Genomic DNA, 16,801 nt, shown 5'->3' with positions numbered 1-16,801 from the left:
AGTTGGCAGGCCGAAACGACTCAAAATCCGCGACCGACAACTCTGTCAGCACAAGAAAGACGCCGCAGCGTTAGCCTTGCTGTGACGTCACTCGAGGAAGCCGATAAGGCCGCTGTGAAGTTTACAGTACAATGTAGACTACAGCTGGACATCTGTAATGCTGTACGCGTGATTGATTCTTGCACAAAGTAAAGTATTAGGATGGTAATATCTTCTCAAGACCCACGTTCACATTTTCTCTTCTTTGATCTGACCGACTGCAACCTTTACAAGTCATTTCTAAAGTGGTTCACATGCTGTTGCTTCTCCTCCAGTCCACCCGGTTAAACCATAAAGTTGCTCAACCACAGACCCTCGTGTCCCTTGTCAGCAGACACTGTACACTTATGAAGAAGGTCCGCTTGAGGTGTCACACCAATTACCGTGTACGTGTGAGGTACTGAATTCAAGACAAAAGCCAACTCTGTCGGTGGGAAAATCTAGGAAAGAGATGATGATAATACATCTTCAGTTACTCACTCAAGTAGATAGACGAGATAAGATAAAGGGAAGAGAGACGGAGACAAAGATGAAACAGTGGATCTAGTGTGGAAAATGGGGGAGGGGGGTTCGGCCGCAAAAAATCAAAGATAAATTTGTCAAACTGTGTTTGTGATGGTTATCGTGTGTGTGTGTGTGTGTGTGTGTGTGTGTGTGTGTGTGTGTGTGTGTGTGTGTGTGTGTGTGTGTGTGATAACACGTATGTGTGTGTGTGTGTATATGTGTGATAACACGTGTGTGTGTGTGTGTGTGTGTGTGTGTGTGTGTGTGTGTGTGTGTTCCTCGACGCGTGACAATATCTGCCAATAAGTTGAACAAAAACAGGGTTCAAGTGGAACAAAAGCAGGAGGGGGACGGACGACATGTTATGAACTCCGTTTTTTACTGCGAAATTTTGGCCTGGGAGAAGTCACCCCATCCTAAGTTTCTCTTCACCTACCCGTGAAGTATGCTTGAGGGCTTGACTAGACAACCCGATTGCGCCCATTTCACGGCATAAAGAGAGCACCGTTCAACCCGGCCGATTCCGCGGCTGACGTCACACGTCCAAGGGAAGTAATTTTTGAGCGGGCTGCATTGACTCGGCCAAGAATGCAAACTTTCTTCGATTAAAGACATTGTAGCATGTCTAAAGTCTTCGGACTTGTGTTATCAAGCTGTCAAAATCACCAAGTAACTTTTAAGTATAGTTTCAGTTACATGATAACTGATTCTAAGGAACAGATTTTGAGAGCCACAACCCGACAGCTGCCCCTTAATGCTGTACATGTTCGGGCCATGAGAAATAAGCATATATTAGCTTGAGTTTTTGTCCCAAATGTTTTCCTTTTTACATTTAGTCAAGTTTTGACTACCGTACTTTCCGGGTGACAAGGCGCTTCGTTATACAAGACGCACCCCCTTCTTTTTAAAAAAAATTGTAATCCAGTCACCCATTGGACGCAGGGGGCCGATAGGGCGCACCAAAATGACCCAGTTTTTGCCATGAGAGGTGGTTCCCCTGTCATATCTGAGAGAGGAAACACTTCCTGCACCGGGGTCAGTGACCGGTCAGTGACCGACTTTAACTGAGTGAAAATATGTGTGCTCTGTGTGTGCGGCCAGATCAAATGCATTGTGATAGCTGGGTGGCCTTGTTTATAGACACGACCTTCTTCCCAGGGGTCAATGACCCAGTTTTTGCCATGAGAGGTGGTTCCCCTGTCATATCTGAGAGAGGAAACACTTCCTGCACCGGGGTCAGTGACCGGTCAGTGACCGAGTTTAACAGAGTGGAAATCTGTGTGTGCGGCCAGATCAAAGGCAGGGCAGTACCTAGTAGCTGAAACATGCATTATCACAAGTTGTTTGACTGGTACTCAAGCGGTCTCTTTGATTTTTTTCGTATTTCATACACGGATTAGGCGCTTCGTTATACAAGACGCAGGGGTCGAACTCGAGGAAAAAAGTCGCGCCTTATGACCCGGAAAGTACGGTAAATGTTTTAACATAGAGGGGGGAATCGAGACGAGGGTCGTGGTGTATGTGTGTGTGTCTGTCTGTCTGTGTGTGTGTGTAGAGCGATTCAGACTAAACTACTGGACCGATCTTTATGAAATTTGACATGAGAGTTCCTGGGTATGATATCCTCAGACGTTTTTTTCATTTTTTTGATAAATGTCTTTGATGACGTCATATCCGGCTTTTCGTGAAAGTTGAGGCGGCACTGTCACGCTCTCATTTTTCAACCAAATTGGTTGAAATTTTGGTCAAATAATTTCCGACGAAGCCCGGACTTCGGTATTGCATTTCAGCTTGGTGGCTTAAAAATTAATTAATGACTTTGGTCATTAAAAATCTGAAAATTGTAAAAAAATATTTTTTTTATAAAACGATCCAAATTTACGTTCATCTTATTCTCCATCATTTTCTGATTCCAAAAACATATAAATATGTTATATTTGGATTAAAAACAAGCTCTGAAAATTAAAAATATAAAAATTATGATCAAAATTAAATTTTCGAAATCAATTTAAAAACACTTTCATCTTATTCCTTGTCGGTTCCTGATTCCAAAAACATATAGATATGATATGTTTGGATTGAAAACACGCTCAGAAAGTTAAAACGAAGAGAGGTACAGAAAAGCGTGCTATCCTTCTCAGCGCAACTACTACCCCGCTCTTCTTGTCAATTTCACTGCCTTTGCCATGAGCGGTGGACTGACGATGCTACGAGTATACGGTCTTGCTGCGTTGCATTGCGTTCAGTTTCATTCTGTGAGTTCGACAGCTACTTGACTAAATGTTGTATTTTCGCCTTACGCGACTTGTTATTGTTGTATCAGGATTCAATTAAATACCTTATTTCCTTATTTGGTGTTTAACGTCGTTTTCAACCACGAAGGTTATATCGCGACGAGGGAAAGGGGGGAGATGGGATAGGGGAAAGGGGGGAGATGGGATAGAGCCACTTGTTAAGTGTTTCTTGTTCACAAAAGCACTATAATCAAAAAATTGCTCCAGGGGCTTGCAACGTAGTACAATATATGACCTTACTGGGAGAATGCAAGTTTCCAGTACAAAGGACTAAACATTTCTTACATACTGCTTGACTAAAATCTGTACAAACATTGACTATATTCTATACAAGAACCACTTAACAAGGGTAATAAGTGAAGAATTTTATGGGTGAGAAAAGGAAAGTAAAAGGACTTTGGGGAGGCAGAAATAGAGAAGAAACAAGAAAAAGATCCTAATTAGGTTCACGGCATCGAGAGTGATGCGACCTTCTCTCAGAAATTAGTAGAGAAGGCTCCCCCATCCACCACCCGGGGGACGCGCCTCTACGCCAATTAGGGGGCGCGAGGTTCAATTAAATAAAAATTAAAAAGAAGTGACCAACTGACAGCAGAGGGAGTGGCGATGCTGGCCCTGTGTTGCAGCAGCACTTGACAGCAGGTAAAGTGACCAGTGTCTACTGCCAGGTGCAACGCCGTGTCACCGGTCATGGTCACTGCATTCACCGTCCCGCCTCTCTCCAACAACACCTCTAGACACCTGCACATGTCATACACAACAACCTCAATATTGCGTCATCTTTCTTCTGTTTGTGTGTGTGTGTGTGCGCGCGTCTGCGTTACTTTTGTTAATGCTATACAAACGGCCATTTTTCAATGAATCCTTCACAAATTTTGTGTGTGTGTTCATGACATTCATGGTCGGGTTATGGTACCTTTAAATCATAATATGTTGAGCATAAATACCAGATATCGATTACGATGGTTTTTGAACGATCCGTCGATCAGAAGCGACACATTCCGGTGTTATGTTTTATACACCTTCCATGTCACTCCTTACATCAGCGCCTTTCATGGCGCAGCACTTTGGTTTAGCACTTTGGATCCGTGTGTCCTGGGTTCGACCTCAAGTCAGAGTGAACTTTTTTCTGTCTTCAAATTTTTTATTTATTTTTGTTGTCTCAATGATCTTTGTGTCAAGCGCGAGAGTTTTTTTCTCTCCATTTATTTCTTCGTGTGCAAGTGGGTAGGTATTTTGTTGAATCTGCGCAGATGTTTTTCGCTCTTATATGTTTGTGTGTAAATGGGCACGGGTATGTATTTGGTTTTATCTCATTGAGAGCCCACACACACACACACACACACACCCACACACACACACACACACACACACACAAACAAACTCTCTCTCTCTGTCCATGAAATCTAGCGCTGTGTGGAACACAGGGAATGAAGCGAACTGAAGTCGAAACTGACCTGACATGGCCCTGATGGGCAGCAATGTGTATGGGTGTAACGCGGTCATCTCTCAGGGCATTAACATTGGCACCACTGTCCAACAATAGTCGCAGGCAGGCTGCAGAAAACGTGTTGTTCAGTAATGTCACAGACAACAAAGTGACCACCACATTATTCTCACAGCATAAACGACAATCAAAAAGATATGGACAAGGACTTTACAAAGCTCACAAAGTTAAACTCTCAGCCTACAGTAACATTGTTCTTTTTTCCTCATATCACCAGACATCTTAACAAGGAAAAAGAGTCATCCAAAATAATGTCATGTTCTTGTGAAAGGGATACAAAGTAAACAAAATGTTAAATCTGAATTATCACTGGCAAAAGGATAAAAAGGTATTTCAAATGGACAAAAGTTGTAGCTTAGGATCTGGCACAGCTATGACAGCATCACATGCATTTGTACTAACCTGCCCTTTTTCTCTGCTCTAACCCTGATTGTCTCGGGACGACCCTGCACCCCTTTACACAAAGGGTCACAATTTGATATCAAGATTTTTTCTAAGCCATGGGGGGAGTCGTTGGTATTCCTTGCTTTTTATTTCGCACCCGCAAGCCAGAACGCTTGTCAAATTGCCATGATAGACGAATTCCGAAAATAACTCCGTCGGGTTTGTATGGTTTGTGGGAGAGTGACCTTTTCTTGCAAAACGGCAGACAAACAATGAAGGCCGGGACCAATCACTAGCAAGGGGTGTGCCAGAAACGTGTGTGTCTCCACAGGTTTCCCGCACACCCCTCGCTAGTGATTGGTTCCTTCATTGTTTGTCTGCCGTTTTGCAAGAAAAGGTAACTCTTCCACAACCCATACAAACCCGACAAAAGTTATTTCCGAAAATCGTCTATTACAGCTTGAGGTATTACTACGCCACATGAGATTGAGTTTGCTAACCCTCTCTGTCATGCTCCACAGCGCAGTGCACCGGGGTGGTCCCGTCCTTCATGGGCAGGTCCACGTAGGCTCCGTGGTCCACAATCAGCGTCTTTAGTGCCTCCAAGTCTCCGCACACTGCCATCTTGTGCACAGCGGAGTTCTGCATGTCCATGGCCGGTGATGGGGTATTGGGGGTTGATGGTGATGCAGGATCTGATGGGGATGGGGTGGGTGAGGGGGAGGGGAAGGGTGAGAGAAAGGAAGGTGACTCTATAGTAGGTGAATGACGCGCACTTGCTTCACCTGCAAAAACAAAGAAAAACAAAGACCATCACAAAGGCCCTCACAGTTTGTACCATCAGTCTTACAGCTTCTTCTTCTCCACTAAGAACTGAAAATAATGAGGGGGAAAATCATTATACTGAGTTAATAGAGCAACTGATTAAAAGAATCTGATTATTTATGCTTACTTCACCTTTAAGGGTGTGCATGCCGATGTGGCATGCATTCACCTATTTTTTTGTTGTTGTGAATACTTTTTGCTTCAGCCATTTTACGGTGTGAAGCAAGTGGACCGTGTTATCATGGCACCTTGTTGTGACCCGTTTTTTGTGGAGCGTTATTAAACTATTTTTTACGTGTGAGACTCACGTGCTCCTTGTTGTGACCTGGTTTTGGTCGGAGCGTTGCAAAACTGCGTCGTTAGTTTTAGAATATGCGTGAGATTCACGTGCTCTTTTCCGTGTCCTGGTTTTGGAGTGAGCCCTACGAAACTGCGTTGTAAGCTTTAGAATACGTGTGACTCACGTGTTTTTAGTTTTTAATGTCAGCTAGTTCCTTGATCTTCTTTCTGTAAAATATACCGTTTTAAGTTTTGAGCATGCACGAAGTGCGTGATCGGTTACTGATTGGTTGTAAAATAGTAGTCTCACCCGATTCTGTCTTAGGAATGTTGTTGGTTGGTCAATATGGTGACCTTTTACCTTTAAATAACTATTCCATGTTAGGTTTTTGTTTCTATAAATACTACTGTTTGACTTCCTCTCTTCAGTCGATCTGAGGGGTTTTATGGAAGAGTTTGGATGTTTTATGTAACGTATCAAAGTTAGCAAGTGAGCTGATGGAGTTCTTCTTGTAATGTTTTAAAGTCAACGTGAACAGTTTGGATATTGTCAACGTGAACGTGTTTTGGATACAGTTTTATTGAAAGTTGTGAATTGTTTTGTGCCCTTCGTTGAGAGGCTACAGTTTTGGTACTCTGGTCAACCCACACAGCGCATAAGGTAATTTTGTTGTTACTTGTTTGTGTTGTATTTTGGTCGCCATTTTGTAATGACTTTGTGAGTTGTTTATGTATAACTTGAGTTGAAGAGAAACTAAGGACGGGGTGCGAGGCAGACTTCTCCCTTGATGGAAAATTTCAAAGAGTAGACAATAACAAAGTTCATTACCTGTATTCCACCCACCCCTCCATCCCCCCCTCCACCTCAAGCTTTTTTCTAGGTGCTTGCCCCTTGGTTTTTGTTGTTGTTGCATATTTTTTATACCTCTTTAACTATTCGCAGATATTGTCAAGCGCTGAGGGACACACACACACTCACATGCACATAACCCTCACAAACACATTTCCAAAAACTACTCTCTGTGGATTTTTTCCCAAAACCCCCCTTGCCTTTTATTGTGTCTTTCTTTTATGTCTTACAAACAACACCACCCTTACACGCACGTGAACACCCACCCACACACATACACCCACACCAACACACACCGCATTACCATCACAAACACAGTTTGACAAATTCATCTTTGATTTTTTTCCGGCCGAACCTCCCTCCCCCATTCTCCACCCTAGCTCCACTTTTCCCTCTTTGTCTCTGTCTCCCCTTTATTTCATCTCGACTACCTACTTGAGTGAGTAACTGAAGAGGTATTGTCATCATCTCTCTACTAGGTTTTTCCCACGACCGAGTTGGTTTTTGTCTTGAAGTCTGTACCTCACACGTACGCGGTTATTGGCGTAACATCTCAAGTGGACCTACTTCATAAGTGTATAGTGTCTGACCAGGGACAAAAAGGTCTGTGGTTGAGCAACTTTATGATTCAAACGGGTTGATGGAGGAGTAACAACTGCCTGTGAACCGCGCTAGAAATGACCTGTGAAGGTTGCAGTCGGTCAGATCAAATAAGATTAAAAAGGGAACGTGGATCGTGAGAAACCCCCCCCCCCCCCCTAATACTTTACTTTGTGCATGAATCAATCAAGCGTAGAGCAATACAGATGTCCCAGAGATAACACTATACTGTAGTCTTCGCATCGGTCAAATCGCTGTCCTAGACGGACGTCACAGCAGGCCAGCCAGAGGCTAACACGTCGGCTCTTCTAGTACTGATTAACATGTAACTGTAATCAAAGGTACATTCCTTCGCATGTAAGCAATCATGTTCACAGGTCTGTTCAGGCTTTTACACAGGGTAAGAGCATCCTTCAAGTTTCAATCATATGCCAAAAATCAACAGCCTGGCTGCTTCCTGTCCCGAATGGGATTTGTTTGGTTGAAGTAATGTCATAAGTCAGACATCCATGCCAATTTGCTAAATTAATTCAGCAAAACATTCCCACTCTGCACAAAATGCAGCTACACTATTGATATTTGGTATATTGTGGCCAATTGAAAGGATGCTCTTATTCCATGTGAAAGCCTGGACAGATCTGTGTACATGGCAAGGATGGTACGTACCTTTAAAAGTAACAGAGAAAAGATACTGATCAACTTTTGTAGCACCTGCATGCATGCAAACTGCTCTTGTACAGCAATGCAGACCAGAGGCTCCGTGTGACTTTGTGAATGCCCGCTACTTACTGCTACTTCAGCCGTGTGTGACATCCCATTTCTAAATGCAAGCAAGCAGGTAATCAAGCCCAGACACAAGGAAAAGCGTGGCCTGTTTAGTGCAGCAGTCACAGGAGGTGGGCGTTGATTGGTGCCACTCTGTGACATATCTGCTAGGCCTGTACCTGTGGCTAGCAGCTACACTAGACTTAGGCGACTAGACACTTGCACCCTCCCTCTTGGATAACGCAGCTCTGCCCCATCAGGCGCTGAACACCATCATCAATCAGTCAACACATCCTTTAAAAACATCAACACCTCACATCTAGTACGGCAGAAGATTTAACTTTCACTTGCCTTTTTCCTGGTCATCCCAACCATCCTTCCTAGTCCTTCCCTTGCTGTGACAACTTTGCTGCAGTTATAACTCTTTTCTTTTCCTCTAAAACTCTGTGTTTTTTATCTCTTAAACTGAAACTGATCCTCACACAGGAAAGGGTGAAGGATTGAGGAGATAATCAAGTATGCCAATAGTAACTTTGACTGTTTTGAACCAACCAAAATATAACATGTCCTCAGGTACACCTAAAAAAAACCAAGAAGGGCAAAGCCCATACGACTCACATGCTTGACCTTGACCTTTACATGACCTTGACCTTCAGGGTCAAGGTCAAATAACTAAACCTAGCAATGACATCATACACTAAGAACTGCTTTACACATTTTTCCTACCAAAATACATGTGACCTTGACCCAAGGTCAAGGTCATCCAAGGTCATGCAACACAAAGCTGTTAATTCAAGACATAGGAAGTACAATGGTGCTTATTGGCTCTTTCTACCATGAGATATGGTCACTTTTAGTGGTTCACTACCTTATTTTGGTCACATTTCATAAGGGTCAAAGTGACCTTGACCTTGATCATATGTGACCAAATGTGTCTCATGATGAAAGCATAACATGTGCCCCACATAATTTTTAAGTTTGAAACAGTTATCTTCCATAGTTCAGGGTCAAGGTCACTTCAAAATATGTATACAATCCAACTTTGAAGAGCTCCTGTGACCTTGACCTTGAAGCAAGGTAAACCAAACTGGTATCAAAAGATGGGGCTTACTTTGCCCTATATATCATATATAGGTGAGGTATTCAATCTCAAAAACTTCAGAGAAAATGTGAAAAATGTGAAAAATAGCTGTTTTTTAGACAACATTTATGGCCCCTGCGACCTTGACGCAAGGTCAAGATGCTATGTATGTTTTTTGGGGCCTTGTCATCATACACCATCTTGCCAAATTTGGTACTGATAGACTGAATAGTGTCCAAGAAATATCCAACGTTAAAGTTTTCCGGACGTCCGGACGGACGGACGGACGACTCGGGTGAGTACATAGACTCACTTTTGCTTCGCATGTGAGTCAAAAATGGCTATGATGTGAAATACACTATGTACTTGTATCTGTGACTCCCTGTAGGGCAGGTTCTTGTTCATTGTGTGTTCAAATTGGGCATGCTGGACCACCACAATAGAAACTGCTTTACTACCATGACTCCAGCAGTCCAGGCATCTTTTCTCCAACATGTCCAATACGCAGTCCACTTATAGCCAGTAGGCACTGCATTTGCCTTTCCCGAACATTACTGTACAGTAGCCTTTGGTAAGGGTTCTCAAAAACAGCCTCTTGTCCCTGAAATATAACTCCGAGGACAATACTCAGGTTTTTCATATTGTAAACGTTAAATGTTTAAAATATGTAGATACTTACATTCAAAAGTGACCAAACTAAGACAAAACATTTAGATTGCAGAAAATGTGTGCTGTTAATCTTTGCATGGGGAACACCCGCATTAAAATGTCCTTCCCCCCCCCCCCCAACCCAGGGTGTGTGTGTGTGTGTGTGTGTGTGTGTTTGCATGCATGTCCTGCAGCTTGTTGTTATCGGTATCATCCATTTATAACTGATCACAGCTATGTCTCTGTTTGGAACAATGACGCTTCACTTTGCACAGCTTTGACCTTGTGCTGCCTCCTAAATGGAACATGTTTCATTTTCAACTTCCCTGTAATTTGTGTTTGATTTTCACACTTGATCAATGTAGTAATTCCCCCCCCCCCCCCCCCCCCCCCCCCCCCCTCTTTTCACTGATTTGATGCTCAATTGCTTTCCTAGTACATTTTACGCAATTGCTTTCCTAGTACATTTTACGCCAGGGCTATTCAAGGTCGCATATAAGGGTGGTGGTAAATGTGGTGAGAGGTACATGATGGTCTGCACAGTGGCTTATTGTTGAAGACAGACAGATGTTTCCACAACACACATGCACAATGACCATGAACAACACTCTGAAAAACATAACAACACATGATGAACAAATCTCAAATGCTTAGCCCATCGTTTATTGCAAATCATCAGGATGTACTATTCTGCTTTGCAGCCAATGCTCTCATCTACAGAAACACAAAACTAAATAAATATAGAGAAAAAAGCAGTGCTTCACAACCACAAATCTAATCAAGATTCAGACAGTGCAAAACATGATCAGTTCACAAGCCAGAGGGCACAATAAAAACAGCAAGGGTGCAACATTTGTCTTTTAAAAAAATGTCACCACTGCAATCGTTTCAATCCAATGCACCCTCATGTCTGTACCTCTGTTTTATGATCAGACATCTTGTTTGCAATTATCTGATCATCCTGATGAGCACTATGGTGCCAATATGACATGCACTTAAAAGGGAATATAAATGAGAGCCAAGTATGCATGAAGCCAGATGTGAAAAATGTAGTTATCACAGTGCACGTCTCCCTGTTCACTTGTAAAATTGCACTTCCCACTAAAAGTAAACAAAGTTCTTTATGCACGCTATTATGCTTAATCAGTCCAGTACACTGCATATACTGCTTAAAAATCAATTCAGCCCAAGCTTTCTGATTTCTCACTCACACAATCTACCACCCTAGGGCCTTACTGATAGACCTAAACGGAAAAAGGGAGAACAGTCAACAGAACATTTGCACTACACTTTCATACCTAGTGTGTTGCCTTATCCATTAAGCAAGATCCAGGTCACTGAGACATGTGTGAAAAACACAAGAGTTTGACATGCTGATAACCCAGTCACTGACACAGATCTGTCCTGAAGTCCATTAGGTATACAGCCACGGTGAAAGTGGTCAGGTGAAAATGTACTGTACCATAAAGCCACACCTCTTCAAAATGTCTAACTTCAGTTTTTTCCTATGCCTAGCATTGCTGGGACTTTTAAAAAACTGGCCATCAAAATAAGAGCTGATAGGAGTAAAATCAAAGTCAGCAAACGATTATACTCAACATGCACTCTCCTCAAAAAAGTATTCCATATAAATTACCTCTATCACATGAGAAAACCGGGAAAACGAAATGTTTGTAATAGATCACCTTTGCTGATTGTTTTAACTATAACCAAATCATCACCATCAAATCAAACCATCGTTTCAACATACAGTGGAGTCCGGGTACAACGAATCTCAAGGGAGATACATTTTAGTTCGTCATATCAGTAATTCGCTGTAGAGTTTTCAACCCTAAATGGCCTCAAGACAAGTTTTCCCAATCACCTTCAAATGATCGTCCCATCGATCTTTCCTTGGAGAGTACAATCTCTGCATGTTTTCAACAGCTTCATAATATAATCCATAGAGAGAGGCAAACTAACAGCGGGAGGTGCATGAAAAGCGTCAGTTTTCACGATAAAACTTTGACTCGCTCATTCACGGGACATAACTGCACTCCGGACTGTCCACAGTGTTGAGCAATTTAGGAGACTTCACTGCCTGAGGAGAGTATTGATTCAAACGAACGCGTGGTTCTATATCGCGTCACTCGGTCACGGATCGGAGAAAACAAAAAAACAGTTCCAGATTTCGAAACCATGTTCGTCAGCCATTGTTTTTAGCAAGACAGACCACATGTGCATGAGCTTCGCTGACGTACATCGCAAAATGTCATGACGTCACCACAACTTTCGATTTTGGTTCGATCTGTTCCGTGCACCTCCCGCTGTTAGTTTGTTCAGAGTTCGCTCATCACGCGATGTGCACTTGTGTTTGTGTATTTTTGTGTATTTTTGTCTTTGGAGACAATTATTGACATCAGTTCGTTGTAGCCTTGTGACTTTTAGAGACAAAACGGCTCTGGGGCGATGAAAACGTGTTTGTTAAAAGAGGGGTTCGTTATGCAAATGAGTTCAAAAGGTTCGATGTAGCCGGAAAGTAACAAGTAAGAAATAGAAGGCTGTCTGCCGGGAAATCAATGGCAGTTTGTTAAAAGAGGGATTTCGTTATACCCAGGTTCGTTATAGCTGGACTCCACTGTAACTGTATTTCATGCGTGTACAAATTTCAAAAATTTGCTCATAGAGGCACTAGTGGACCCAAAACACACACAAACATTTTTCAAAGATAACAGTTTGATTTTTAAGCCAACCTTTTCCCTTTCAGGTAGATTGATGTCCTTTATTGATTTGTTTTTAGCGAATTTGAGCTGAATTTCCAAGTAGTTTTTCTCTTTTTTTGTTTTTATGGAAAAATACTGAGTACTTCAATCAATCAATCAATATGAGGCTTATATCGCGCGTATTCCATGGGTACAGTTCTAAGCGAAGGGATTTATTTTTTTATTTTTTATTTTTCATTTTTATTTTTATTTTATGCAATTTATATGGCGCACATATTCAAGGCGCAGGGATTTATTTATGCCGTGTGAGATGGAATTTTTTTACACAATACATCACGCATTCACATCGGCCAGCAGATCGCAGCCATTTCGGCGCATATCCTACTTTTCACGGCCTATTATTCCAAGTCACACGGGTATTTTGGTGGACATTTTTATCTATGCCTATACAATCTTGCCAGGAAAGACCCTTTTGTCAATCGTGGGATCTTTAACGTGCACACCCCAATGTAGTGTACACAAAGGGACCTCGGTTTTTCATCTCATCCGAAAGACTAGCACTTGAACCCACCACCTAGGTTAGGAAAGGGGGGAGAAAATTGCTAACGCCCTGACCCAGGGTCGAACTCGCTACCTCTCGCTTCCACTCGGCCACCCAGTACTTGTGATCATGAAATCTAATTTAGAATTTAGCTAAAGCTATGAAAATTGGCACACATTTGCAATTGCCTTGTAGAAAGTGACACACAAAATATCAGGTATGTAGTCGTAATAGTCATGACATCATCAACGGTCAAAGTGGTCTACCTGATATAACATAAAACAAGTCGTGTGAAGCGATATCGAAACATTTAGTCAATCTGTCGGCATGAAACTAAAAGATCAACACTAAAATAATAGCCAACACGGAGACTACATGAACTAACTAGGCTTTGCTAGCCTAAACCCCAAGACTGGGACAGGTCCAGCTCGTCTCCCCGAAACATGCGAACGTTGTGCCTTATTAACCTATTTTCTGTATTTGTGAGTACATTTTCAGAGTAAACATGGCATATCTATATATGTCTGGAGTCAGGAAATGACAAAATATAAGATGATATCATTTTTCGATCAATTCCTACAATTTTAATTCTAATTAGAATTTTGCGATTTTTAATGACCAAACTCATTGATTAATTTTGTAAGCTTCCAAGCTGAAATGCAATACCATAGTCCGGGCTTCTTTGAAGATTGCTTGACCAAAATTTCAATCAATTTGATAGAAAAATGAGGTCATGACAGTGCCAGCTCAACATTCACTAAAAGCCAGACATGACGTCATTGAAGACATTTATAAAAAAAAATATAAACAAGAAGGGCAAAGCCCATACGACTCACATGCTTTACACATTTTTCCTACCAAAATACATGTGACCTTGACCCAAGGTCAAGGTCATCCAAGGTCATGCAACACAAAGCTGTTAATTCAAGACATAGGAAGTACAATGGAGCTTATCAGGCTCTTTCTACCATGAGATATGGTCACTTTTAGTGGTTCACTACCTTATTTTGGTCACATTTCATAAGGGTCAAAGTGACCTTGACCTTGATCATATGTGACCAAATGTGTCTCATGATGAAAGCATAACATGTGCCCCACATAATTTTTAAGTTTGAAACAGTTATCTTCCATAGTTCAGGGTCAAGGTCACTTCAAAATATGTATACAATCCAACTTTGAAGAGCTCCTGTGACCTTGACCTTGAAGCAAGGTAAACCAAACTGGTATCAAAAGATGGGGCTTACTTTGCCCTATATATCATATATAGGTGAGGTATTCAATCTCAAAAACTTCAGAGAAAATGGGAAAAATGTGAAAAATAGCTGTTTTTTAGGCAACATTTATGGCCCCTGCGACCTTGACCTTGAAGCAAGGTCAAGATGCTATGTATGTTTTTTGGGGCCTTGTCATCATACACCATCTTGCCAAATTTGGTACTGATAGACTGAATAGTGTCCAAGAAATATCCAACGTTAAAGTTTTCCGGACGGACGGACGGACGGACGGACGGACGGACGTCCGGACGTCCGGACGGACGGACGGACGACTCGGGTGAGTACATAGACTCACTTTTGCTACGCATGTGAGTCAAAAAATGGTCTGGAAGAATTTGAATGGAAAGTTTCTCGGAATCGCTCTACACACACACACACATACATACACCACCACCTTCGTCTCGATTCCCAGTCTACGTTAAACCATTTAGTCAAAACTTGACTAAATGTAAAAGTGGACAAGATGAATATTTGTAGCAAAAATGACTTAAGTGTTGAACATTCATGAGGACACTGAAGGTTAATAAGAAGAAGGCGCTTTCCTTTGCTATAGGGTTCAATGCCGCAGTCATGAGTTGATTCCATCGCAAGAGCTGGCTTGCGTACAGGTGCACTGTTTTGAGAAAATCACGCACATCTTGACAGCTTTCCATGGCATTCAGCAAAGATGATGTCTCGCATCCGTTGTGAAACTGCTGAGTAGCACTCTCCAATAATAGTCTGGCCCCTTTCAAGTTTCAAGCAAATACACCAAAAATATTAATTTGTAATCCCGTAAGATTTGACACCATTGACTGTGACATCATGAGTCCCATTGCTTCCACTGCTTGGACTACTTTTTTGTTCCAGGTTAACGTGATGAACCAATGATTCGTCGATGGTCACAAATAATTGAAGAAACTCTGCATAATCAGGTTTATTTCGAAGGAAATCGACATGCCATTTTGAGGCGCGTTTGCTTTTGATCTGGTGTCCAAAGTTTCGGGACCCGTCTTGTGGATACCTTCCCTGCATTGCCAGATCCTGTGTCAGAATGTGATAAACATTTTTGGTGAGATGGCGATCGAGTGTAGTACTAGTAGCCTTAATGTTTCTCACAGTCAGGTGTTGGTCTGCCATAACCATATATCATTCTGGTGGTAACGGTTTCATTGTTGCAAGCACACACAGGTCTTTCAAAACGTACGTTGGTCATAACATGTTTAACTTTAAATTCTGCTGTCCATTTTGTGACCATAGCATTTGAAGATGCCTTCTCCCAGTAAGTCCTCACAATATCCTCATGAATGTCTTGAAGGTCACAATGAATCCCTTTTCTGGAAAGTACTTTATTACCGCTCTGAACTGTATTTTGCCCATTTTCCCAGGCAGTGGCAAATAGACCATTTTGATTGCTGGTGACGTCATGGCTATTATGACAACATACATGATACTTTGCATGCTACTTTAGGTGCAAAATGTATGCCAACTTTTAAAACTCAAGCTTACCTCCTTCATATGTAGGCTACGAACTTTTGAGACAACCCACATAATGTCTTGGTCTTGACTTTGTTTAAAGCCATACACTCTACAGTTCAACATTACCATCCACCAGAGCCAGATCTATTCATTTCGAAAATACCAAAGATTCCCCTCAAACAAAACAAGTTTGTGAGTTTAATCAGCAGCAGTTCCATTGGATGACTGAATGACTGGATTGATTAATTGATTGATTGGTTGGCTGATAGACTGACTGGTTGATTGACTGACTGATTGATCGATTGATCTTTGCATTCAATTAAATGTCAGACAACAATTTGCATGTGAAACCATTCTGAGTGAAATGCAAGGATGCCACGGAACAGGGTAAACCACTGAGGGTGAAGAACACATAAAAGTACAGGAGAATGTATGCCCCTAGCTCCTAACTGAAAGTTAACATTCAACTTCTGGAAACAAACAATCAGCCACCTTGTTAAACAGAACATCAAAACATAGGGCCCTCTGCATTTTAGACTGAGAACAATAAACTGTTATATGTTAGCAATAAAATCAAATGCACAAACAAATACTTACAAATGACCATGACTTTAAAAACCATACTTAAAAGAATGTGTAACTTTTCAGGAAAATTCTTTGCATGTAAACATGCAAGTCAAACACTTCTGGGGCCTCCAGGATTACAGATCATGATGCAAAATGTAAAATGCAAACAAGTTAAAGCTACCAAAAAGGGTATTATTTCTAAAATGCACACACAAACTTGCTTTTCCATACAGGAAGAAATGTACAAAATACATTCAAGTGATACTGAATTCAATGCATATATATATATATACATATATATATCCCATAACCTCCCTTCTTTGTCTCTGTAAATCTACTATGCGTATATTTCTTGTATTTTAAGAGTGCAATTGATATACCATATCTTATAACACAAGAAATAGTGGGTGCATATGGGTGCAACAAATACATCATAGCACTACTTTCTGTCGACTTTGACATTCCACGGTGCACATGTACCAG

The 16,801-nt window shown here is 41.6% G+C and overlaps 1 protein-coding gene across 1 annotated transcript in view; it reads right to left on the bottom strand.

Moving 5' to 3' along the window:
• The window catches only part of LOC138964111 (cortactin-binding protein 2-like), a 164,984-nt gene that overhangs the window by 104,041 nt on the left and 44,142 nt on the right, over nucleotides 1-16,801 (bottom strand). The window contains exons 8-10 of the mRNA XM_070335991.1: nucleotides 5,229-5,513; nucleotides 4,295-4,394; nucleotides 3,428-3,578 (exon numbers count right to left, since the gene is read on the bottom strand). Of these exons, the coding sequence (XP_070192092.1) occupies nucleotides 3,428-3,578; nucleotides 4,295-4,394; nucleotides 5,229-5,513 (536 nt within the window). The remainder of the gene's footprint in view (nucleotides 1-3,427; nucleotides 3,579-4,294; nucleotides 4,395-5,228; nucleotides 5,514-16,801) is intronic.

The sequence above is a fragment of the Littorina saxatilis genome, linkage group LG4 (assembly GCF_037325665.1).
Source record: "Littorina saxatilis isolate snail1 linkage group LG4, US_GU_Lsax_2.0, whole genome shotgun sequence".
Lineage (NCBI taxonomy): Eukaryota > Metazoa > Mollusca > Gastropoda > Littorinimorpha > Littorinidae > Littorina > Littorina saxatilis.
Note: the sequence above shows the minus strand (reverse complement) of the source record. Positions and strands in the feature narration are given on the sequence as shown.